We start from the raw sequence: 26,562 nt of genomic DNA on the forward strand, positions 1-26,562 counted from the left end.
AGCTTTAGAATCAGAATCATAACAACTCCAGAAAGGTATGAGAGGGCCTGAAACACATCACCAATTACAAGTGCAATGGGAAAAATACAGATAACATGGACATCTCATTAGCAGAGGAACTTAACCACTCCTTTGCCTGCTTCGAGAAAGCTGCAGTCACCCCCACCATGCACACCGCCCTGCCCACAGCCTCCTCTGAGCACAGCCCTCACACATTTAGCCTCCAAGAACACCAGGTTCGCAATGTGTTCAGCGCAGTTAATCAAAGGAAAGCTGCTGGCCCTGACGGAATACCTGGTAGAGTGCTCAAAGCCTGCGCTGTCCAGCTGCCTCCTCAGTTCATCAGACTATTCAACCTCTCCCTGTCACATGCCACTGTCCCTGAATGCCTGAAATCAGCAACAATAGTCCCAGTCCCCAAATCCCCCACCATCAGTGACTACAAACCCATCACACTGACTCCAGTGGTTGCAAATTGCTTCAAGAAGCTGGTCCTAAATCACATAATCACTGCCTCGCACCCAGCTTCGACCCCTACCAGTTTGCCTACGAGGTAAACAGGTCCACCGACGATGCAATTTCCACTGCCCTCCACTCCACTCTCCATCACCTGGAGAATCCTGGGACATCAGTAAGGATGCTCTTCATTGACTTCAGCTCGGCCTTCAATATCATCATCCCAGACATTCTTATAGCCAAGCTGGTAAACTTGGACTCCCCCCCCCTTCACATGTGTATGGAACTTTCCCACAGACTGTTCACAATCATGGTTGGCAACCAGAGATCATCCACCCTGTCGCTCAGCACTGGCTCACCACAGGGATGTGTGCTGAGTCCACTCCTACACATCATCTACACTAATGACTGCACCCCCATGCACTCCTGCAACATCATCCTCAGCTTCTTCCCGCGGGCTGTCAGAACTCGTAATGCAAACTAAGAGTGTGAACAGACTTCTCCCATACAACCATTCTGCTATTGATCAACTATGTTGCTGCCATCCCATGTGCAATATCTCAGTCTTTCATTGTTCTGTGCAATATTTTTGGCCCATGTGCAATATTTTTGGTATGTCCAATATTTTTGGTCTTTGTGCAATATTTTGGTCTCAGTGGAATTACCATCCCCACCCTAAATGACCTTAGCCCCTCCACCCTTATTTATTTATTTATTATTGTAACGGCGGATATGTAAAGCTATCTCATATTCACGTAATATAACGTCTGTGCTTTTATTTTGGTGACTTCCCGTGTGACCGGAAGTGAACGATGTAACGGCGACCAACTTGATGTACAAAAAAGACGGAAGAAAACGGTAAACTAATGCTAACGGAGAAAAGGGAGAGAAAAACATAGTTAAATTGTACAAAAGCGAATGGTTCTAGCTACAGTCGACAGGGGAACAAGGTTTGTAATGTATATGATTTAATTTGAGCAATCTGAAATGCATAATATGTATTATATAGTTTAATAGAAAACGGTTAGACCAGCGTAATGAGCGGTTAAAATGGTGTTACATAAATAACATGGTAATTGTTTTATTTGTTTGTCTAGCTCTTACGTTGGTTCGTTGTCTGATACACGGCATGGAATAATAAAGGTCATTCAACAACCATCAGTTCTGGCCTTCTCAGTTCGACTGGATGCTACAGTAAGAGCTTGACCGCCGCCATTTTGCTACATCACGAGGGCTCAAGGTTTAACGGCAATTCCCACAACGTCCAGCAGATGACAGAAGCAGGTCAGAGAATAAAACGGCGAAAGGCATAAGGAAAATAAAGTTAAATGGAGGATTCAGAAGAAGACATTAATGAACAGTTTGCAAACAAAGAACAAATATTAAATGAGCCACAAGATAAAGCTCAAAGTGACTCCGTGATTCCAAGGCGTTCAGAAAGAGCCAAGGTGCCAACCGAAAAAATGCTAACTTATCAGAAGGAAGAGATAAGTAAAAAAAGAAAAAAGACTATTAACTCTCTATGAACAATGGAAAATACGAGTGCGAGAAACAAGAGAAAGATTAAAGTTGGACATTTCAGAGAAAGAAATGGCAGATCTTGCAGATGATGTAGAGCAAAGAAAAGATGAACTGCTAAAGTTGTACACTGAAATGAGAAGTCACATTGCACCTTCATCAGACATACGAAGAAAAACTGATGCATGTGAAGCAGTTACTCATGACATCGTGAAAGTCATCCTGGAAAGAATAAGCGGTGTAGATGGAGATTTTGATGGAGAATATGAAATAAAACATCTACGCAGACTATTAGAACATGATTATGCCCAATCCATCTATGGTTCAACTGCAGCATCAAAACGTAGCCAACTGTCTTCAGCCTCACATCTTGCTTCAAAACGAGCAGATGCAGCAGCAGAACTAGCAGCAAAGGAGGCAGAGTACAAGATTGTACAAGAGGAACAAAGACAGAAGGAAAATATAAAGGCTCTAGAAGAGGAGCATAAGAAACAAATGGCAGTTCAAACATCAGAGTTGGAACGCCTGAAAGCCGAAAGGGAGGTGGAAGCCGCTCGCGCCAGGTTGGACGCCTACAACAGAGAGTTATCACAACTTGATGATGCATATTCAGTTAAGATGGAAAAGGTGAACCCAGAGCACACACCCAAACACACTGTACCATCATACTCCATACCGGCGCCAACAGCCCCTCCTAGTGTCAGCCAGCTTGCACAGGCGGTACAAGACAGCATAAGAATAAATAGACTCCCCACGCCAGAACCAACGATGTTTAGTGGTGAGCCAATAAAATTTATTGAATGGAAATCTACTTTCATGTCACTTATTGAACAAACTGGCATGTCAGCAGCAGATAAACTGTACTATCTAAAAAGGTATGTAACTGGCTCAGCTCGCAAGTGCCTTGAAGGGACTTTCTTCAGAAATGATGAAGAAGCGTATAACGACGCTTGGGCAAAGTTAAACCAAAGGTACGGCCAGCCATTCGTGCTACAAAGGGCATTTAGAGAGAAGTTATCTAGTTGGCCTAAAATACAGTCGAGAGATGCTGATGGTCTAAGGAACTTTGCTGATTTTGTGAATGCATGCACACTTGCTATGCCTCACGTGAAAGGACTGCAAATACTCAATGACTGTGAAGAAAATCAGAAACTGTTGCATAAACTGCCAGACTGGATAACAAAGACACTCATGGGCGGTGGTGAATTCCCCAGCTTCAGTGAATTTGCCTCCTTTCTCTCGCTTGAAGCAGAAGTAGCATGCAACCCAGTCACTTCCATACATGCACTTCGCTCCACGGAAACAAATGATGACAAAAGAAACACAAGAGAAGTCAAAAGAAACAAGGCAAGTGTATTCAACATTAACACAACTGAACGAGATGCAAAGACTAAAATATACAACAGTTCTTCATGCACACTGTGCCAAGAGTCGCATCCACTTATAAAGTGCCCAAACTTTCTGCAAATGACCCTGGAAATGAAAAAGAAACATGTAAAGGATAATAAACATTGTTATGGTTGTTTAAGGCAAGGTCATAGTGCTAAGGACTGCAAACGGCGCCTCACTTGTGAAACCTGCTCTAAGAGACACCCGACCTGTCTTCACGATGAGAACTACAGCATTAGTCTGCAAAGAGAAAAGCAAGCTCAAGTGAGTATAGACAACGCAACACAAGGGAACTCACCTGAAAGTGCAACAGCCATGGCGTTAAATATCGCTAGAGCAGAACACACAGTCAGCACCTCCATGATAGTCCCAGTATGGGTCTCAACGGCTGCTAATCCACAAAGAGAAAAACTAGTCTGTGCGCTACTAGACACGCAGAGTGACACTGTTTTTATAGATCAGGATGTAACACAGAAACTGCAAGCAAATGTGTGCCCTGTAAAATTCAGACTAACCACAATGATGGGTAAAAACGCAGTAGTAAGCAGTGGAAAGGTGTGTGATCTTCTAGTGAGAGGTTACAATTCAGCAACAGTGCTAAGGCTCCCAACTGCTTACACAAAGGACTACATACCTGCAAATAGAGAACACATACCAACATGTGACACGGCAAAACTGTGGAGTCATTTGTCGTCCATTGTAGATGAGATCCCACCGCTCCTCAGTTGTGAGGTGAGTCTCCTGATTGGTTATACTTGTCCCCAAGCTCTGGCGCCCAGACAAGTACTCTTAGGTAAAGCCAATGAGCCATATGCCATCCAAACTGATTTAGGATGGAGCATAGTTGGCAACTCAGTGCCATGTAATGCATCAGAGACAACAAGGAGTCTCTGTCACAGAATAACTGTTAAAGAAATGCCCCCATGTACTCCCGCAGATGCAATACGTGCACTAGAAAAGGACTTTAAAGAAAACGAAATAAACGAAAAGATGGTGTCTCAAGACGACCTTAGGTTTCTTGAGAAACTTGAACAAGGCATAACACAAACAGAAAAAGGACATTGTGAAATGCCATTGCCATTTAAAGAAAGGCCACAAATGCCAGATAAGAGACAACTTGCCGAGAGCAGACTCAATCAGCTCAAACGTAAACTAATGTGCGATGAAAAATACAAGAGGGACTATGTCACATATATGAATGACATTATACAAAGGGGTGATGCCGAAGAGACTGATGATAATGGACCTGAAGGTGAGACATGGTACATACCGCACCATGGCATCTATCACCCAAAGAAACCAGAACGGTTACGTGTGGTGTTCGATTGTTCAGCCAGACACAAGGGTACCTGTCTTAACGACCATTTATTAAATGGCCCTGACATGATAAACAACTTGACTGGCGTGCTTGTCCGCTTCCGACAACATCAGGTAGCGCTAATGTGTGACATTGAAAAAATGTTCCACCAATTCAAAGTCAATAGAAACGATCGCGACTACCTACGCTTTTTATGGTGGAAAGGAGGAGACATGAGCAAACCACCTCAAGCTTATCGAATGGCTGTACATCTCTTTGGCGCTGTTTCGTCACCTGGTTGTGCAAATTATGGATTTAAACGTTTAGCCAAAGAGAACAGCTCCAAGTACCCCGTAGCGGCACAGTTTATAACCAGAGACTTCTATGTCGATGATGGGGTAACAAGCGTTGAGACAGTGAAAGATGCTGTACAACTCACAAGAGAAGCACGTGAACTATGTGCGAAGGGTGGACTAAGGTTACATAAGTTTGTGTCTAACAACAGTGTTGCACTCAAAGACATTCCTACTTCAGAACATGCAACAGACACCAAAACAAAGGACTTGACATTCAGTGAATCACAAACGGAAAGAGCACTCGGGATGTATTGGAACATAGAAAAGGATTGTTTTACTTTCAACAGAGCTGTAAAGGACCAACCCCCAACCAGACGCTGCATCTTGTCGACAGTTGCAGCAATATTTGACCCCTTGGGTTTCATTGCTCCGTACGTTCTCAACGGCAAAAGAATCCTACAGGAAATGTGCCGCCAAGGTACAGACTGGGATGATCCACTCCCTGAACATCTCAACTAGCAATGGCAGTGCTGGAAAGAAGATCTGCACAACCTGAAAAGGTTGCAAATAAACAGATGTTATGTTCCTGCATCGTTTGGAGATGTGGTGAAAAGAGAATTGCACCACTTTTCTGATGCAAGTACGACAGGATATGGACAATGCACTTACCTAAGACTGATAAACAAAAACAAAGAGGTACACTGTAGTTTTGTAATGGGCAAAGCTCGAGTCTCTCCAACAAAGGTTACCACAATTCCGAGGCTAGAGTTGACCGCAGCTGCAGTATCAATCACAGTAAGCAGCATGCTAAAGGAAGAGTTACTCTATGACAATGTGGAAGAGTTCTTTTGGACAGATTCAAAGGTCACGCTGGGGTACATTAGCAATGAAGCAAGACGCTTCCACACATTCGTTGCCAATAGAGTGCAAAAAATACGTAACAATACTGCACCACAGCAATGGTTCTATGTACCGACGAGTGAAAACCCCGCTGACATAGCATCAAGGGGCACATCAGTAGCGGAACTGCTATCATCAAACTGGCTCACAGGCCCTCAGTTCTTATGGGAAAGGAAGTTAAATCTTCCAACTAAAGAGTCTATTGAACTTTTGGTGGGAGATCCAGAGGTGAGAAAAGTGCAAACACTCAACAGCCAAACCACAGAACACAGAAGTCTCTGTGACCGTCTCACAAGGTTCTCATCCTGGTCACACGCTGTCAGTGCCATAGCATGTCTCAAACGTTTCCTACTCAGAGACAAATCAAAGTCACTCAGCACTGTAACTGAAAGACAAAACGCTGAAATGGTGATTATCAAAAACTTACAAGGACTAACGTTTTCAGATGAGATAAAGACATTAAGCAAAGGAAAGGCACTACACGAGAGCAACAAAATGTACAACTTGGATCCTTTCTTGGACGAAGACAATGTGCTCAAGGTGGGAGGAAGGCTACAACACTCATCGCTTCCTAACACATTCAAACACCCAACTGTCATTCCAAGAGACCATTATATTACAAAACTCATAATCGCTCACTGTCACGAAAGAATAAATCATCAAGGAAAGAGCTTCACAATGAACGAAATACGGTCCAGCGGTTATTGGATTCCCAAGCTAAGTCAAACAGTATCGGACTACATCCGTCAGTGTGTGACATGTCGGAGACTAAGGAGAGCTGTGGAAGGACAAAAAATGAAAGATCTCCCCACAGAAAGAGTTGAACACTCTCCGCCTTTCACATACTGTGGTATGGATGTTTTCGGCCCGTTCCTAACCAAACAAGCAAGAAAAGAAAACAAAAGGTACGCTCTCCTTTTCACTTGTTTCTACTTACGAGCAGTACATGTAGAAATGTTAGAAGACCTGACTACGGACGCTTTCATTAATGGACTAAGGTGCTTTATAGCTCTTAGAGGCTCTGTCAGACAAATGAAATGTGATCGAGGTACTAACTTTGTAGGTGCCAAAAATGAACTGTGTGCAGCACTGAATGAAATAGACACTGAAAAACTGACAACCTTTCTATCTAAAAAACAATGTGATTTTGTGTTTAACACACCCCATGCTAGCCACGCAGGTGGAGTATGGGAACGACAAATTCGGACCGTGAGAAACGTCCTCAACGCCACACTTGCTCTCGCAAAGAGACGACTCACCGATTCATCGCTCAGAACCTTTCTCTATGAAGCAGCTGCAATAGTAAACAGCCGCCCGTTGACGACAGACAATCTCAATGATCCAAACAGTTTGAAACCAATAACTCCAAATCATCTCCTAACTATGAAAACCACAATAGCTTTGCCTCCTCCAGGACAGTTTGTTAAAGTCAAGTCAAGTCAAGTTTATTTATAAAGCACATTTAAAAACAACCAAGGCTGACCAAAGTGCTGTACAATAAAATACAAATAAAATACAATAAAACACAAGTACATAAAACACCTCACTGATAAAAACAATAAATTAAAACAGTAAGTTAAACCTTGCTAAAAGCCAATGAGAAGAGGTGAGTTTTAAGAGCAGTTTTAAAAGTTCCTAGGCTTGTGGAGAATCTGATGTGAGGAGGTAAACTGTTCCACAGTCTGGGTGCAGCCACAGCAAAAGCCCTCTCTCCCCTAGTCTTTAATCTGTACCTGGGAACATCTAAAAGCATCAGGTCTGCTGACCTCAAAGATCTCCTGGGGCGGTAAATGCTAAGAAGCTCTGCCAGGTAAGGAGGTGCAGTACCGTTAAGAACCTTAAAAACCAGCAGTAAAATTTTAAAATCAATCCTAAAAGCAACTGGGAGCCAGTGGAGAGAGCAGAGGACCGGAGTGATGTGGTCTCTCTTTTTGGAACCGGTCAGCATGCGAGCAGCAGCGTTCTGCACCAGTTGGAGGCGATGCAGACAGGAACGATCTAAACCAGCATAAAGGGAGTTACAGTAGTCCAGCCGTGATGTAATAAAAGCATGGACCACCCTTTCTAGATCGTTCCTGCACAGGTAGGACTTGACTTTAGCTAAAATTCGTAGATGATAAAAAGATCCCTTGACTACGGAGCTGATTTGTTTATCAAATTTAAAAGCACTGTCAAAAGTAACACCGAGGCTCTTAATGGAGGAAGTACATTTGGAAGTTAGGGGTCCCATAAAAAGGAAAGGTTGGGGTCTTTAGGAAGCCCAAACACAATGACTTCAGTTTTACTTTCATTTAGATGTAGGAAGTTAAGAGTCATCCAAGTCTTAATGTCAGACAGACAGGAGAATAACGGCTGTAAAGAGTCCTTACAGTCTAACCTCAGAGGGAGGTAGATCTGAATGTCATCAGCAAAGGTGTGGAAGGACACATTATGTTTGCGCAGCACATCGCCCAGAGGGAGCAAATACAGAGTAAACAGCAGGGGGCCTAGAATGGACCCCTGAGGTACACCACAAGTTAAAGGAGCTCTGGGAGATGACAGTTCCCCGAGGTGAACAGAAAAACTCCTGTTATCCAGGTAGGACTGGAAAAACTTTAAGACAGTACCTTTCAAACCGACACAGTGTTCTAGGTGGGATAACAGTATGTTGTGATCAACAGTATCAAAGGCTGCTGTCAGGTCTAAGGTTACTAGGACAGCAGCACAACCAGAGTCTACAGTTAAAAGCAGATCATTAAAAACTCTCAGTAAGGCGGTTTCAGTGCTGTGACGAGCTCTAAAACCAGACTGAAACTTCTCATAGAGACTGTTGTTGTCTAAAAATGACTGGAGCTGCCTGAGGACAACTCGCTCCAGTACTTTGGACAGAAAGGGCAGATTGGAGATGGGCCTATAGTTAGAGAGTATAGATGGGTCCAGGTTAGGCTTTTTGAGGAGAGGTTGAACAACGGCATGCTTAAAAAGTGTTGGGAAACAACCAGAGCTGAGACAGGCATTGATCAGGATCAGAAGGACAGGTCCAACTGAGTCCAGGACCTGCTTCAGAAGACGAGAGGGGATAGGGTCAGTGGAACAGTTGGTAGACTTGACCATGCAGACTGTATCATGCAGCTGAGAAAGAGAGATTAGCTCAAACTGGTTAAAGGCAGATTGGCACGAGGGAGAAACACAGGGATTTAAAGGTGGAGGTGGAATGACAGACTGCAGGGAGGAAATCTTGTTAACAAAAAAATATAAAAAGTCATTGCAGAGGGTGGCAGAAGGTGTGAGGCAAGTGGACGTATGAGGATCAACAATGGAGTTTAAAACACGAAACAGAGTCTGAGGTTTATGGACATTACTGCTGACCAGGTTAGATATGTAGGAGGACTTAGCCTCTTTAGCAGCTTTCTGATAAGTTAAAAGAGAGTCTCTCAGGATATTGAAGGAGATTTGCAGCTTGTCCTTTTTCGACTTTCTCTCAGCACACCTGCAGGAGCGCCTGAGAGCACGAACAGAGTCTGTAATCCAGGGTTCAGTGTGAGCTTTGGGACGGAGTGATTTTAGGGGAGCGATGGAGTCCAGAATAGAAGTGCATGTTGAGTTAAAAAGAGCAGTTAAATCTTCTGCACACAGGGAGTCAATCCAGTCCACCGTGGAGAGCTCAGAGTTGTTGAAAGCAGCAGAGAACTGGGATGGTACATGGGTATTGATGATCCGGTGGCGGCGTGAAGGAGCTTTAACTGCAGCAACAGAACATTGTACAGTGGCAGAAAACAGAACAGGAAGGTGATCAGAGATACACGCACTCTCACAGATTTCAGAGACGTGGATACTCAGACCGTGAGACATGACGAGGTCCAGTGTGTGACCTTTCTCATGTGTGGAGCCAGACACACACTGAGTCAGGTTAAAAGAGTCCAGCAGTGATACAAAGTCTCTAACCAGAGGTTTAGATGGACAACACACATGGATATTCAGATCGCCAACAATAAGAAAATGATCAAAATCTACTGAAAGTCCTGATAAGAATTCCCCAAACTCACTGATAAAATCCTTGTTGAATTTGGGAGGACGGTACACTACTGCACACAGTAATGGAGTAGATGAGTTCAGTTTAAAAAGCTGCAGTTCAAAGCTGGAAAAAGAGAAAGATGAAATCTGATGACAGTCATAAACTGATTTAAAAACACAGGCAAGGCCTCCACCTTTACTAGAAGACCTGGGAGAGTTGAAAAAACAACAGCCTGGAGGAAGAAGCTCAGAGAAAGCCACAGTCTCACCAGCATGTAGCCAGGTCTCAGTCAGGAACATAAAATCCAGTTCATGAGAAGAAAAGAAATCCTTGAGCAGAAACGTCTTATTGGAGAGGGATCGAATGTTGATCAAAGCCATAGATAAGGTGAGATCAGTAGCTGTCATCGGGGTTGATGTGCGGCTGAGTGGGCGGAGGTTTGAAATAACGGTACCAAGTCTGCGGATCCGTGGCTGGAGAGGAGCCGATGACCCAACACCCGGAACAGGAGCAACCAGCGACGTACTTGGAGAGTCACGCAGGAGAGGAGCAGGCATCAGGCGCGGGCCGGAGGTGGAAGAGAGTCGCTCACCTGAGGAGAACGCCACCGCCGGCATGGCGAGGAGCGAACCAGACGACTGAAGGAAGCGCGGGCCGAGAAGCGGGCCCACCGGTGAGACAGGAGCAGCACCAGGCGGAGTTGGAGAGACAGTGCGCACCCAGGGCGCCACTGCTTCCGAGAATCTGTACGCTCGGAAGCAGTGGCGTCAGGTACAATACCTAACGGAGCAATTTTGGAGCAGATGGAAGAGAGAATATCTTCACAACATCAGGGTTCGGCAGAGATGGCATGCTGCTAAAAGGAATATGCAAGTAGGTGACATAGTGATGGACAAGGAAGAAATACTGCCACGATCCCAATGGAGACTTGGTAGAGTTGTGGACACCATAACAGATGAAGACGGACTTGTGAGAAAGGTCAAAATAACCTTTGCAGACAGTAACCTTAGTAAAAAGGGTGAACGTTTGCATAAGATGTCTACAGTGGAACGCCCAGTTCATAAGTTGGTTCTACTGTTAGAAAGTTGTGAAAGGCAAGATGCATTAAGAAGTTAAAATGCAAAAATTAGTTGTTGCATATACAAAGGTATTATCATTGTTAACTTACCTGTTTAGAAATTATTTGTGTTTTATTTTGTTTGTAACAGCAAATAATTTGGTGGGAGTGTAACGGCGGATATGTAAAGCTATCTCATATTCACGTAATATAACGTCTGTGCTTTTATTTTGGTGTTACAGGCATGGCCCTTTAAGGGTGAAGCCTGATGGGAAATGTATTTTGGAATGTGTGTAGCAGGACTGCCGTGTGTGGGTGTGGAGAGAGAGAGCGGAGAAGAAGAAAAGTAACGGTTAGCTACAGAAGAGACGGAAAGGAAATAAATAAAAGGAATATAATAACTCCCTTGACAGCCAGAGTTGTGTCGGCGATGCTCGCTGTGAGTAGACTGTTTCAGCCCACTGTACGCGGTGTTCGTGCCTTGGAGAAGAAATAAAGTTCGGTGAAGCAGTTTCCTACGCCTCCTTCGATCTTTTTGCTAGCGGAGTTGACCTGCATAGTAAGCTGTTGCCGGCTACGAGTCAGTTACGGAACTTTCAAGTAACTGCCAGAGGTTTCCTTACTACGGTTCGGGACCGCGGATCTGGCACGGTAACACTGGGGGCTCTTTTCCGGGATTAAACTCCGCAAAGCGCCGAGAGAGAGGGAGCGAACTTTTTTTTTCTCTTTTCCCTCGGACGACAGAGAAAATGGCGGCGCCGGGAGATGCTAAAGGGTGTGACATGGTAATGTACTTCAGTAAGAGCAGCAACCGATTTTTGTCAGAATTCCCAGAGAGTGGCACAGCTAATGTGGACCGTGCCACTTATGTAAACAATAGAATCCATAGCAGCAACCCCTTCATCACAGACATAGAGTTAACGCCAGCGGCGAGCATAGCAGCAGCCAATATGACAGAGTTTGAGGCTGCATGGCATCTCACCCCGCCACCTTCAGCTCACACCAACCCTTTCTTAACACCAACAGCAAAGCAGAATGCAGTGTGCAGTGAGTTTAAGCAGTTTCAGTGCTCAGACTGCGAAGGCCCTGGTAATACTACATCTACACCGCTTACAGTGGGACGGCATGGCACACATGATCACCTATCTCGGATTGTTACATCTCTGCCATGCAGCCAGCCATTCACCCTACAAAAACACAGTTTACTGAGCCAGCGAAGCTACACATTATGCCAGGTACACCCCAACCTGCGCAATACAGCTATGAAATGCCAGCTCAGGGCTATTTTTCCCCAACACCTCGCACGGTAATACCAGCACCAGATGGGGGGTGTGGACTTTGTAAGCATGGCCAGGGTCACAGTTCAAAACAAGCCACGCCAGGGCCACGCGGCTGTTTTCCTTGTGCAGTGCAAGATGGTGGCTTTGCAGATTGTGGTGCTGATGAACAGACGAGGGGCAAGGAGAAAATTCCCACATTACAACCAGACCATTTCGATGGGTCAGGGTCGTGGAAAGACTTTCTCTATCAGTTTGAGACCTGTGCAAAGGCCAACTGCTGGACGGAGAAGACCATGGCTGTCCAACTCAGATTCAGCCTGAGGGGCGCAGCTGGAGCCATAATCCACAAAAACCCTAAATCTGCTCGCTGGAGTTACCAGAGGATTGTGGAGGAGGTGGAGGCTGCCTATGGGCCGTGTTCAGAGCATGCAGCGGCCATTGGCATTGAGCTACGGCAGAGAGTCAGGAAACCAGGTGAGGCCCTGCACACCCTCAGAGATGATACATATGAGAAGGTTTCCATTGTGTATGCCAACCGCTCCGAGCTGGAACAGGACTGTATTGCTGTAGAGATCTTCACTAATGCTTTGGCAGATGCTGAAATGGTCCAGAAATTATTGGAAGAACAACCACGCACCCTGGCAAGAGCCTATGAAATCGCCCACAGGTTCGAGACAACAAAAAGGGCCGCCAGGGCAGTCACGCAGCTTATGCAGCCAGGGGCACGAGTCTCCGCAGCACAGGGGGCCCGAACAGCTGCATTACGGGAGAATGTTCATATACTAAGTTATGAACCACCGGAGAGAGCTCAAAGACCTATCCAGCGTGGGCGCCAAAGCTGGAGCACATTTAACAAGTCAAGCAGGAGGGAGGCTGTTTGCCATAACTGCTCTGGCATTGGACATCTACAGAGGAACTGCCCCTCTCCTCGCTCACCTGCCCAAAAGCCTGTTAAAGCTGCTAGAGGCCCAGCCCCTGACCCAGGCACAGTGCTCCACAATGGAGGCCAAGATGTGATGTGTGTCCAGATAGTAATACAGGGACGGGAAATACGGGCCTTACTGGATTCTGGTGCACGGCGGAATGTGCTGCCCCTCCACTATTTTAACACCATCCCCGCAGAGTCAAGACCTCAGGTGCAGGCATCCATTGCTCAGACTCTACAAGGCATTGGTCCAGAGGGATTGGCCGTCCTGGGTGAGGTCATCCTGCCTGTACATGTGGGGAGCGGTGTTCAAAATGTTGACTTTCTTTTGGCTGACATGGCTGAGGGCACTGAAGTTATCCTGGGGCACCCCTTCCTGCAACAATCGTCCGCTTGCTTAGACTACGGCCGCCAAGAGATAACCCTGTTTGATGAAAAGATACCATGCTTTGGCTTGTGACCTCAACCCCAGGTGCTTGTTGTTAGGGTGGCACGCACTACGGTTTTGGAACCAGGCTGCGAGTATGTGGTCCCTGGGTTTTCCAGCTTCCATTGTGCCGCTCATAAAGACATGATGCTAAGCCCCACAAAGGGTTTTGTGGAGAAGCACCAAGTGCTGGTGGCTCACGCGGTTGTGCAACCTTGTAAACCCTCTAGCATCCCAGTCAGAGTCTTTAACCCTGGGGCTGCAGCTGTTACCTTAAAGCGGGGTGCCGTGGCAGGGGTTCTTCAGCCGGTGCAGGTCCTGGAGGGGTCGGGGAGTCACCCACCAAGGGTCTTGGCAGCCCTCGAGCTTAATGGTACTCCCCCTGCTTCTGTGCCAAGCCATTTGCAGGCCCTTTATGCTGAGAGCAGCCCCGGTTTGACTCACGTTGCCCGCTGCAAACTGGTAGGCCTGCTGAGGTCCTATGGTGATGTCTTCTCCACTGGCCCAAATGACCTTGGTCGCACTGGTGTTGTCCAGCATGACATCCTGACCACGCCAGGGCCACCAGTTAAGCACCCGCCGCGCAGGATGGCAGGGGACAAACAAATAGCGGCCGACCAGCAAGTACAGCAGAGCCTGGAGGCTGGGCTAGCTCAACCTAGCAATAGTGGCTGGGCTGCTCCAATTGTGATGGTGAAGAAGAAAGACCAGAGTCCCAGACTATGTGTGGACTATAGACCACTAAATGAGCGAACCCTTAAAGACGCTTATCCCCTGCCACGCATCCAGGACACCCTTGACACGCTTTCCACTGCCAAGTTCTTCAGTACATTAGACCTGACATCAGGGTACTGGCAGGTAGAAATGACCCCCAGAGCCCGAAAAGCAGCTGCATTTTGTACCCGTAAGGGATTGTTCGAGTGGAATGTGATGCCGTTTGGACTGTGCAATGCACCGGCCACATTCCAAAGGCTTATGGACAGAGTCCTGGCTGGGCTGCAGTGGAAGACGTGCTTAGTGTACCTAGATGACATCATTGTCCTGGGTCAGGATAGCACCCAGATGCTGGAGCGGCTCGAGCAAGTGTTCATCAGATTGCGTGGAGCCAACCTAAAACTGAAGCCATCTAAATGCTGCCTGTTTCGGGAGCAGGTGGCCTATCTGGGCCATATCATCTCTGCTGGAGGTATTTCCACAGACCCCCAGAAAGTTCAGCAGGTGACGGACTGGCCTACACCGCGGACCGTCACAGAAGTGCGCCAGTTTGTTGGCTTAGCCTCATACTACCGCCGGTTCGTGGAGGACTTTGCCACAATAGCCAAACCCCTCCATGAACTCACTAAGAAGTATGCCCGTTTTAACTGGACTGTTGAGTGCCAGGAAGCATTCCAGGAATTAAAAAAACGGCTTACAGCAGCCCCTGTCCTGGGTTACCCACTGGACCAGGGTGACTTGTTCCTTGACACTGATGCCAGCGATTGTGGGATCGGAGCAATTCTCTCCCAAGTGCAAGGGGGCGAGGAGCGGGTCTTGGCTTATGGGAGCAGGCGGCTGTCAGCTACCGAACAAAACTATTGTACGACCAGGCGAGAGCTTCTGGCGGTTGTGGCGTTCACTTCCCACTTAAGACAGTACCTGCTGGGTAGGCCATTCACTGTCCGGACTGACCATAGCAGCCTCCGCTTGCTGACCAGGCTAAGGGAGCCCGAGGGCCAGCTGGCCTGCTGGTTGGAGAAGCTGGCAGAATATAACTTCCAGGTGCTGCACCAACCTGGGAAAAACCACCAGAATGCGGATGCGCTTTCCAGGAGACCCTGCCGTGCTTCATGCCCGTGCACACTTCCCGAGCCCACCACCAACAGCGGCCGGTTCGAGCATAAAGGTGTGCAATGTAACTTAGAGGACTGTTGCACCAGCATAACCCCCCCAGGACAGCCCCCAGTGGGGGTAGTGGGGCCTGACGGTACCAGTGGGAAAAGCCGAGTAGCAGGACCAGAGTGTGCACCCGTAGCAGCAGTGGACTGTTGTTCCGATAGTAGCCACGACACCCGCTCAAATATCCACTGGGTGGATGAGTCACATCACACTAGCTTGTTCAGTGGCTGGACCCCAGAACAGCTCGTGGCTAGCCAGAAGAACGACGTGGATATAGGCCCAGTTTGGGAATGGAAGGAAAAAGGGGGAGGTCGGCCAGTCTGGGCCGATGTAGCAGCATGCAGCCCCGCAACCAAAGCCTACTGGGCGCAGTGGAAAAGACTGTACCTAAAAGATGGAGTACTGGTGAGGAAATTCCACTCTACAGAAAGTAATGTGTTTTTCCCCCAAATCCTTCTGCCTCAAGCCTATCGTTACTCCGTAATGCAGCAGATGCACGATGGCCCAGTGGGCGGCCACTTTGGGGCAGAAGGGACCCTGGCACGCCTGAAGAACAGGTACTACTGGTACAACATGAAAGATGATGTGACCCTGTGGTGCCGCACTTGCACCAGTTGTGCTGAAAGGGCGCGGCCCCTAAAAACCCCCCAGGCAGCGATGGGCACGGTACGTGTTGGCGCCCCCATGGAGAGGATTGCAGTCGATCTGATGGGACCGTTGAACGAAACAGAGAGGCATAACCGGTTCATATTGGTGGTACAAGACTATTTCAGCAAGTGGGTGGAGGCTTATCCAGTCCCCGATGGACAAGCACCCACGGTGGCAGAAAAGGTTGTTGCGGAGTGGGTGTGTAGATATGGAGCCCCACAGTCTCTGCATAGTGACCAGGGCACCAACTTTGAGTCAGCTGTGTTCCAGGGGATGTGCGAACTGTTCAGAATCGAAAAGACGCGCACCACGCCGTTTCATCCACAGTCCGATGGCCAGGTGGAGCGTTTTAATGCTACCCTTCAGAAGGCCTTAGCCACCACCGCGGAGCGCTGCCACTGGGACTGGGATATAATGATCCCATATGCTGTCATGGCTTATCGGGCAACTAAACACAGCTCCACAGGACTGACCCCAAACATGATGCTTCTGGGGCGAGAGATAACCGAGCCTATTGACCTGGTCGCGGGTCTGCCAGCCGACGACACCCCCAACTGCACTGCACCACAGTATGTGGTGCAACTCAGGGAAAGGCTGGAGCTCTCCCATCAACTGGCACGGGAGGCTCTTGGGAAATCTGTTGAGCGTGCTAAGAAACAGTACGATAAGAATGTCTGCCAAGTTCAGTATCAAGTCGGCGCTGCAGTGTGGCATCTGATCAAAGGGACCAAGAGAGTGCGGCATAAGGTTCGCAAGTTTTTGCCTTCCTATGAGGGCCCCTACTTCGTAGTGGGCCTGCTGGATGACTTGGTCTACTGCATTAAAAAGGGGCCCCGAGCAAAGGCTAAAGTGGTTCATCACGACAGACTCAAGCCTTATCACTCAAGAACGCCGCTGGACAACAGCTGGGTCTTCCAAGACCCCGACTGGGCAGCACCTATCGAGGTGCCTCCTCCAGCGCTCGACGAAAGCGATTCTGACATGGATTTCGGTCTCCTCGACTTGTGGGAGGCCCCATCCGGGGCAGATCAACCAGATACTGGTGCTTCCCTGAGAACTGGCTCTCCGCCACCCGCTCTAGAAGACGGTAGCGGGTTGCCAGCCAGCCCTGCTCAGCCTTACGTGGATGAGGCTGAAGGACCAGGACATCGCCCTTCCTTCAGGTCCACACCCTGTTCCAGACCACAGCGTGTGCGGCGGGCGCCGGACATGTTTGGTGACTGGGTCAGTCACTAGGCTAGTATGTCCAAACTGAGTCGGGGTGTAGGCGGATCGCTGCCCTGCTCAGTCGTTTGAGGAAAAGGAAAAAAAAAATGTAAAAAAAAAAAAAAAAAAAAAATTGTTCATGTTGCATATGCTAAGTGATATGACTGTTGTAGATTGAGTTGTTACAGGGGGCTATTCTTACGTGTACTGTTGGGCTTGTTTGTCTTGCTGTTTGCTGGTAATGTGGCTGTCGACGGGCTGCAAGTTATTGTTTGAACTGTTTAATGAAGCAAAGCTGGATATAGGGGCAAATGGTGTAAGACAGGGGCAAACATTCAGCTGTAGTGCCTTAATGTCGTAGCGCATCTGGGCATCACCTCTAAACGCTCATGGGATTCATGTAAATGCTGTTGTGTGTTTTTTTTTCTTTCTTTGTGAATACTGTATATGTGAAGGACGGGATATGGACATTGACTTGCACCCTCCTCAAAGTGGACCTTGTACATTCTATGTTTTTTTTTGTGTGCAAGATATGGACAGTTGTCTACTTCAAGATTGTTCCCTCCTAAGGTTCGCCATTTATGGACTGGGGGCATGACTGCTGTCCCGCATAGAATGCTGTATGTTTCCTTGTTAATGGGGGGTTCATGTGCTGGAATGATATTAAGGGTTTAATTATCATCCAGAGTGGGGGTAGTGTTACAGGCATGGCCCTTTAAGGGTGAAGCCTGATGGGAAATGTATTTTGGAATGTGTGTAGCGGGACTGCCGTGTGTGGGTGTGGAGAGAGAGAGCGGAGAAGAAGAAAAGTAACGGTTAGCTACAGAAGAGACGGAAAGGAAATAAATAAAAGGAATATAATAACTCCCTTGACAGCCAGAGTTGTGTCGGCGATGCTCGCTGTGAGTAGACTGTTTCAGCCCACTGTACGCGGTGTTCGTGCCTTGGAGAAGAAATAAAGTTCGGTGAAGCAGTTTCCTACGCCTCCTTCGATCTTTTTGCTAGCGGAGTTGACCTGCATAGTAAGCTGTTGCCGGCTACGAGTCAGTTACGGAACTTTCAAGTAACTGCCAGAGGTTGCCTTACTACGGTTCGGGACCGCGGATCTGGCGCGGTAACATTGGTGACTTCCCGTGTGACCGGAAGTGAACGATGTAACGGCGACCAACTTGATGTACAAAAAAGACGGAAGAAAACGGTAAACTAATGCTAACGGAGAAAAGGGAGAGAAAAACATAGTTAAATTGTACAAAAGCGAATGGTTCTAGCTACAGTCGACAGGGGAACAAGGTTTGTAATGTATATGATTTAATTTGAGCAATCTGAAATGCATAATATGTATTATATAGTTTAATAGAAAACGGTTAGACCAGCGTAATGAGCGGTTAAAATGGTGTTACATAAATAACATGGTAATTGTTTTATTTGTTTGTCTAGCTCTTACGTTGGTTCGTTGTCTGATACACGGCATGGAATAATAAAGGTCATTCAACAACCATCAGTTCTGGCCTTCTCAGTTCGACTGGATGCTACAATTATATTATATAACAGTCCTTGTATATGGCCTCACAATGTTTCTGTTTCAATGTTTCTACACATACACCATGTATATAGTTTACTCACATAAATGTATACATATATATTGCTTTTTCCCCCCTTGTTGTATATTGTTTTCTTTACTTTCGCACCTTTGAGGTCCAGCTACCCAATTTCGCTGTACAAGACACTGCACAATGACAATAAAAGCTCTAAGTCTGGGTCTAAGAATCAGAATATTTTATTAATCCCTAAGGCAATTATGTCGGATGCAGTTGCTCGAAGACAGTAACAGTAACAGACTAAACTATTTCAACAATACAATATGTTACAGATTTTACAAATTTAACCATTTAAAACCAGTCAGAGTGGGCACACTCCGTTTTGCGTAACTATTTTTAAATGCCTGTAGAACTGCAACTACGTAAGCTAGCGCAATCATTTTTTTTTTGCATATGAAACCGGAGGAGTTGTACTTACATCTTATGTCATTAGCTTGTCCTAGGTCACGGTCCTTCCACATGTAGCTTTGCAAAAATTGCATAAAAAGCACTTTCAGCAACAAAAACATAATATTTCAGAAACACGCTTTGCCAATCCGACCAGCTGTTTATAACACTTGCTACGTTGGAATATACGTCAGCGCGAACTATCGCATGTCTGCCATTACCTGCCCGAAACTGGAAGTGATGTCATTTTTGTGCAAAATTTAGTTTTTTACCTCCAGGGTCTTATAATCTTATACTGGTGTTTTTAAAAGTCATGTTTGACTTTATGACTTTTCTGTATAGTTTCTGGGATGCTTAGAACTCAACTTGCACTGCTGGAAATGCACATGCTGTTTTTTTGTTTGTTTGGCTTTTTTTTGCAAATTTGCATTGTAATATTTATTTTCGTTTTTCCTGCAGTATATAAAAATTGGTGTATCTCAAAAGTAAAACCGTGAAGGCACTCAAAATAAATTTCCTGTTGTTGCAAACTATTTTGTGCAACTTTTTTGTATTTACAGTTTTGAGGAATAAACCTCTTAAATTTTTCTAACTAGAAATATATGTAAAAAACAAAACAAAAACAATTTTCAATTTTTTTGTAGTTTATTGCACTTTTTTGCAATTTGTGTAGTTATTATGCACTTAATGCATACATAAGTTTGGGCTATAATGGTTGTATTGATGTATAGCAACTTGAAATGTTCCCAAAAATGGCACTACAGCATGTAAAAATATAAAGATAAGCTTTGGCAGACTTGGTTCTATGGTAGGTCTTAAAGAATTAAGAAATAGCACTAATATATACATATCAATCAATTATGAATATCAAGAATTAACAGAGGTGCTTATAAATAAATATCAAGAATACTGAAATGAATATTACAGAGTAGAAAAGAGCATGCACAAAAAGGGTGTAACTATTGCAGTGTTTACATTGTATTAGATGGAGTTGTACAGGGAGATGGCCACGGGCAGGAATGATTTCCTGTGTCGTTCAGTAGCTATGGTCATAGTACCTATGGTGTCCTAGGCTCCATAAATGCTAAAGAGGTAAGTATTATTTCTCAGTTGCAGTGAATTAAAAGAAGAACATTAACAGTAGAAAGAAGAAGAGAAATAACAATTTAACATAAACCAGTGACACATTAGAGGCCTGACCAACCCTGGCAGGGCTCCTTGGATGAGGGTGTAGTGATAATGACCAAAACACCCAATGAATCCAAGGTCCACCACTGACTAAGTGTCCCAAATTTTAATATGATAATTTAGATCAGATCTTTAATCCATAAACCCAACCTAAGGAGAAAAAAATGGCAGATTAGCTTGGGTAAAAGACCGACAGTTGAGGCACGCAACGATGTGTGCTGCCGGCAAAGTTTCTGGGTTGCTTTTCCTCATAACAGCCAAGATTCTCTCCATTTAAAGCAATGCATTATCGGGAACTGTAGCATCTAGTACTCTTACTGAATCAGTAGAGAGGTCTATTAATACATGTTGATTGAGAAAAGTGACTGAAAAGTAAGTACTCAATGCATCATGGAAATCCCCCAGCAGTCTACACCTTTTGCAACATAACTAAGGGGGGACTCAGGGTCACTTGATCCAGCCTTAACTATATGATTTAAAAAAAGGAAATTTTTAAGCCTAATCTTAAAAGTAGAGATCCCAAATCCAAACTGGAAGCTAGTTCCACAGAAGAGGGGCCTGAAAACTGAAGGCTCTGCCTCCCATTCTATTTTTAAATACTCTAGGAACAACAAGTAAGCCTCCAGTGCGAGAGCAAAGTGCCCTAATGGAGTGATTTGGTACTATAAGGTCATTAAGATAAAATGGGGACTGATAATTTAGGACCTTGTATGTGTATCCTGAGTCTCCTGACGGTTTGCTAGAATCTCTTTGAGGCAGTCCGAAAGTCTTTTTCCATAGCCTCTCCGAATGGTGCTCGAGCCTGACACTCAGACAAAAACAGCTGGATAGAGTGTTGATTTCTTTTTGATTATATTTTGATTAGATCCCTTATTTGATTAAAGAAGGAATAACTATCACCAAAAGCACATGCATTAAACTCTGTGACAGGACTATCTTACATTACCACAAAGGCTGGATTTCAGGCCTTTTTCTTCACATTTGAATGGAGCTGAGCTGAGGGATCATGACACTGTGAAGGACACTGCAGGATTTATCTCTTAGTTGAACCTCTGATTCAGGAGGAACAATGAGGTTTTCATCCAGGCTGTGAAATTGGACAAGCTCTTTATCCTCTCAAGGATGTTTGAGAAAGTGGACAAGTGTGGACAGAATATCTTGGTCTGTCCAGGCTGGTGGATGTTCTCCACTATGATGGCCTCAAGATTTCATCTTTACTTTTTGCAGATGATGTGTTACTGTTTGCTAAATCAAGTGGTGACTTCCAACTTGCATTGGAGTGGTTTGCGGCCAAGTGTAAAAATCAGCACCCCCAAGTCAGAGACCATAGTTCTCAGCCGGAAAAGGTGGAATGCAAACTCCATCTGGGACAAATTACTACCCCAATTGAAGGAATTTAAATGTCTTAGGATCTTGTTCACGAGTTTGGGGAAACTGATGGATTTGGGAAACGTGCAATGATACAGGCACTGTACAGTCTGAGCTAAATTTTTAATTTACAGGTCAATTTAGATTACAACTTAGATTTAGATTACAACTATTCAACTGTGGCCATGAACTCTGGGTAGTGATCAAATAAGTAAGTTGTTGTTCCTCTCTTTTAAATCAAATATGGACTGGAGTTTTTAATATGATTCTGTTGTACATTCCACGTTAACTTTGCTGTACATGAATAATGTTATGTTATTTTTGCTATTCTTCTTTTGTGTCACTTGATATGCACACAGAAACACCTGTTACTCTGATAATTCTTCAGTGAGTTATTACTGATGACTAATTTACTCACAGTGTTCCCTGAGTTTGCCTGGATACAAAGCAATCTCAAATGAAAAGTATACTCCGCCTTCTTCCCTGATGGGTGGTGTGCAAGATTAAACAACACAGTAAGTCAATAAAAGGGAATGGCAAAGAATAAAACCTAATGACTGATCTCAACAATTCAGAAAGCTGCCATGTGCTCATCTTTGCGAAACAATTTAGTCGTGGTTGTTTTGCTGTGTTCCTGTGTTTTTTCGACTCTATCCACTCTTCAGGTTTCTTTCTCCTGTCAGCTGCAGGGACAGTTTCATCTAAATGAGATGCACAAAACTGGAGATGTGATTCTGGGTGGACTGTTTCAAGTCCATTTCTTTTCAAGTGTTCCTGATCTGTCTTTTACCTCGCAGCCACAACAGCCTACTTGCCATGGGTAACTATGAAAGGGAAACAGAATGAAAAAAATACAATAAGAAAACTGTCAAACTTAGTGCCAGTATAAATATGTATTTTGTATCTGAAATAACTACACAATGCGTCTTCTTTTTCATTTTTTTCTTAATATATGTCTTTGTTATTCAGTATCCTTAATTGTTTATAATATTTCTACTTTTGCAACTTTTTCAAAAGGCACTTGTTTCCTTGTAATTTAAAACCTGTGTTGTATTATACATATTAGTAATTAAAATTTTCTTGTCTTAGTGTGTATGTCCTAGGATTTAAGTCCGCACTAACCATGGCGTTTGCTATTGATGAGATCAACAGAAACTCAAACCTGCTACCAAATGTGACTCTGGGATACACTCTTTATGATAACTGCCTTGAACTTGGAATTGGATTCCGTGGAGCATTGTCATTAGCCAGTGGTCAAGAGGATCAAATTGTAGTACATGATACATGTGTTGGAAATCCTCCAGTCATAGGGATTGTGGGTGATTCGACCTCTACAAATTCTATTGCCATCTCCAACGTCTTAGGCTTGTACAGAGTACCTATGGTAAGTTTTCTGCTTGACCATGTAACAGTTTTCTTGGATTACGTTGATTTAATTGAAAATGTAAAACCATTTTATGAAAAAAAAAAATAATACTAATAATGCAGTCATGATGACAAAGTAAAGATATCTCTACATGGATAGCTCCCGAATATACAGTCTGTGTCTTTCACAGGTGAGTTATTATGCCACGTGTTCCTGCCTGAGTGACCGTCAAAAGTATCCATCCTTCTTTAGAACAATCCCAAGTGATGCTTTCCAGGTAAAAATTTGTCATCAAAATTAAAATGGAAACGCAAAAGTCTGTTTCAATATCTGTGTAAAAGAAGAACAAAGAAAGATATGAAAATATTAGAAATAATAATATACTTAGTTTTGAGAATTATGCTCTATTTCGTTTCTGTATTGTGTCAAAGAATAAAGCTAAATTGCAATTATATTTAAAGTTTTTCTTTTCTTTTCAGTGCACTTACACTTTCATCTGTATTCACTTAGGTACGTGCAATGATTCAGATTCTAAAGCATTTTGGCTGGACTTGGGCAGGTCTGCTTGTCACTGATGATGATCATGGGCTTCATGCAGCCAGATACTTTCAGTCTGAGCTGAGTGTGTCTGGTGAAGGTTGCCTGGCCTACACTGAGCTTTTACCCTGGGACAAAGACACAGATGAATTCCGGAGGATTGTTGATGTGATGAAAACCTCTACAGCTCGAGTTGTCATTATCTTTGAACATCCTGGTCGCATGATACACCTTATAGATGAGGTTTCACTTTAAAACACTTTAATGATTAGTAGTTACAGAGGTCTTCATAATTATATTGTGTAAAACACGTATTACGTATCATTGTCAGTACAGAAATGAGTACAAAAATGTAATAATTCAGAATTCATTTTAAAGATCAAAAACTGTTTCAGTAAAGAAGTTGGAGGTTCAGTATTACTTCATAGACTTGGTCTAATTTAATTCACAGGTAGTAAGGCAAAATGTGACAGGTCTACAGTGGATAGCCACCGTGTCCTTGATAGAATCTGTTGTGCTCCAAACACCTCACTTTATGCCATACCTGGGTGGTATACTTGGTATCACCATTCGTCAAGGAGAGATACCAGGGCTCAGGGATTTTCTGTTGCAAATACATCCTGATCTACATCACAACAGTAGCTACGGAAATAGCTTGGTGAGACTTGAACATTTTTACTGTGTGTGTGTGTGTCACAACAATTATATATTTTCATAACGTGTAATAAACATTTTTCAAAATATTTCAGGTGAATCAGTTTTGGGAATTTACATTTCAGTGCAGATTTGCTCCAGCTCCAGCAGGCTGGCTGGAAGGTGGAGGTGCACTATGCACTGGACAGGAAGATCTAGGAAATGTGGACAATGAGTACTTGGACATTTCCAACCTACGAACTGAGTATAATGTGTACAAAGCTGTTTATGCACTGGCATATTCCCTTGATGACATGCTGCGGTGCAAGCCAGGAAGAGGACCTTTCAGTGGGAACAGCTGTGCCTCTTTGCAGTCACTGGAGCCTTGGCAGGTGTGTTGTCATTGTACACTCCACCTTTGAACACATTGTTTTTGCATGCTTTCAGACTTTCTGAAAAGGGATTTGCCATACTTGTGAGCAAAAGTAGTTAAGTTATTTAAGTCATGGAGGTCATTAACTTCTGTACAGGATTATTAGTAATGTGCCTTGGTTGATTGAGACTAAGATAAAAATGACTTTATATATGTAGATATAGATATAATATTATATTTGATTACTGAACTGAAAAATTGCAACTGTTTGCACTGTAAAGTTACTGGAGCCATGGCAGATGTGATATCATTTTATACTCCATCTATGAATAAATCATTCGTTCTATAATTAGTTTCGGAGCAGAAAGTAATTTACTTATTATACATTCCTTTTAAACAGCTTGTTTATTACATGGAAAGAGTGAACTTCACCACTCCATTTGGCGATCAAGTGTCATTTGACGAGAATGGTGATATAGTACCAATTTATGATGTTATTAACGCCTTGTGGCTCCCTGATGGAAACATTAAAATTCAGAAAGTGGGTGAGGTTAAAAGGTCAACTTTAAAAGGTGAAGAACTCATACTTGATGAAGGCAAAATCTTCTGGAACTTTGAATCCAAACAGGTTAGATATGTTTTTATTTGACAAATACCTTTTATGACATTTACAGTATATAGAATTGTAGCAGGCAATAAATGTTTATTTTTCATGTCCAATAGCCACCTCGATCAGTATGCAGCGAGAGTTGTCCTCCTGGTACCCACATGGTGAGAAGGAAGAGAGAGCCCGAATGCTGTTTTGACTGCATCCCTTGTTCTGAGGGAAAGATCACTAACAAGAGCAGTAGGTCTTTGTCTTTCTGTATCATATATTTGATTTAATTTCTGTGAAATATAGGATGCATTTCAACATCAACCCTTCTTTGTCAGACTCCTTGGAGTGCACCAGTTGTCCAGAGGATTTTTGGTCAAACCCACAGCGTGACCACTGTGTTCTTAGGAAAACAGAGTTTCTCTCCTATCATGACCCTTTGGGTATTTGTTTGACAGCAATCTCCTTACTGGGAACATTTATATGTGCTGTTGTTCTGGGGATCTTTATCTGCCATCGCAGAACACCTATAGTACGTGCCAACAATTCAGAACTTAGTTTCCAGCTATTAGTGTCACTTAAGTTATGTTTCCTTTGTTCGTTGCTGTTTATTGGACGACCCAGGCTGTGGACATGCCAACTCAGACACGCAGCATTTGGGATCAGCTTTGTGCTGTGTGTCTCATGCATCTTAGTAAAAACCATGGTTGTTCTGGCTGTGTTCAAAGCCTCCAAGCCAGGAGGGGGAGCCAGTCTGAAGTGGTTTGGTGCTATGCAACAGAGAGGAACAGTTCTATTTCTTACATCTATTCAGGCAGCCATCTGTACTACCTGGCTTGTCTCTTCCTCTCCAACTCCACATAAGAACACCCAATACCACAATGACAAGATAGTGTATGAGTGTGCAGTTGGGTCCACGGTTGGTTTTGCAGTGTTATTGGGCTATATTGGTGTGCTGGCTGTCCTCAGTTTTCTAATTGCTTTCCTGGTGAGGAATCTCCCTGATAGTTTTAATGAGGCCAAGCTCATCACATTCAGCATGCTGATCTTCTGTGCTGTGTGGGTGGCCTTTGTTCCTGCTTATATCAGCTCACCAGGAAATCTTGCAGATGCAGTAGAGGTATTTGCCATTCTTGCTTCAAGTTTTGGACTCTTAATCACACTGTTTGGACCGAAATGTTACATAATCCTGTTGAGACCGGAGATGAACACAAAGAAAGCTGTTATGGGCCGTGGAATTGTGTCATAA

General features: G+C 44.5%; 1 protein-coding gene across 2 annotated transcripts; it reads left to right on the forward strand.

The window, feature by feature from the left end:
* Positions 1-22,519: 22,519 nt before the first annotated feature.
* Positions 22,520-26,562, forward strand: LOC148098932 (extracellular calcium-sensing receptor-like). 2 transcript variants are annotated; one of them, XM_087851595.1, is made up of 9 exons: positions 22,520-22,629; positions 22,899-23,193; positions 23,366-23,452; positions 23,686-23,955; positions 24,164-24,370; positions 24,462-24,737; positions 25,119-25,346; positions 25,442-25,565; positions 25,652-26,562. In XM_087851595.1, the coding sequence occupies exons 1-9, from the start codon at positions 22,520-22,522 to the stop codon at positions 26,560-26,562; spliced, it is 2,508 nt and encodes an 835-aa protein (XP_087707721.1). The 2 variants fall into 2 exon arrangements, with proteins under 2 accessions (XP_087707721.1, XP_087707723.1); XM_087851597.1 differs by having other exon boundaries at positions 24,471-24,737.

Source organism: Neolamprologus brichardi, chromosome 14, assembly GCF_056152115.1.
Source record: "Neolamprologus brichardi isolate AB-2024 chromosome 14, ASM5615211v1, whole genome shotgun sequence".
Taxonomy (NCBI): Eukaryota; Metazoa; Chordata; class Actinopteri; order Cichliformes; family Cichlidae; genus Neolamprologus; species Neolamprologus brichardi.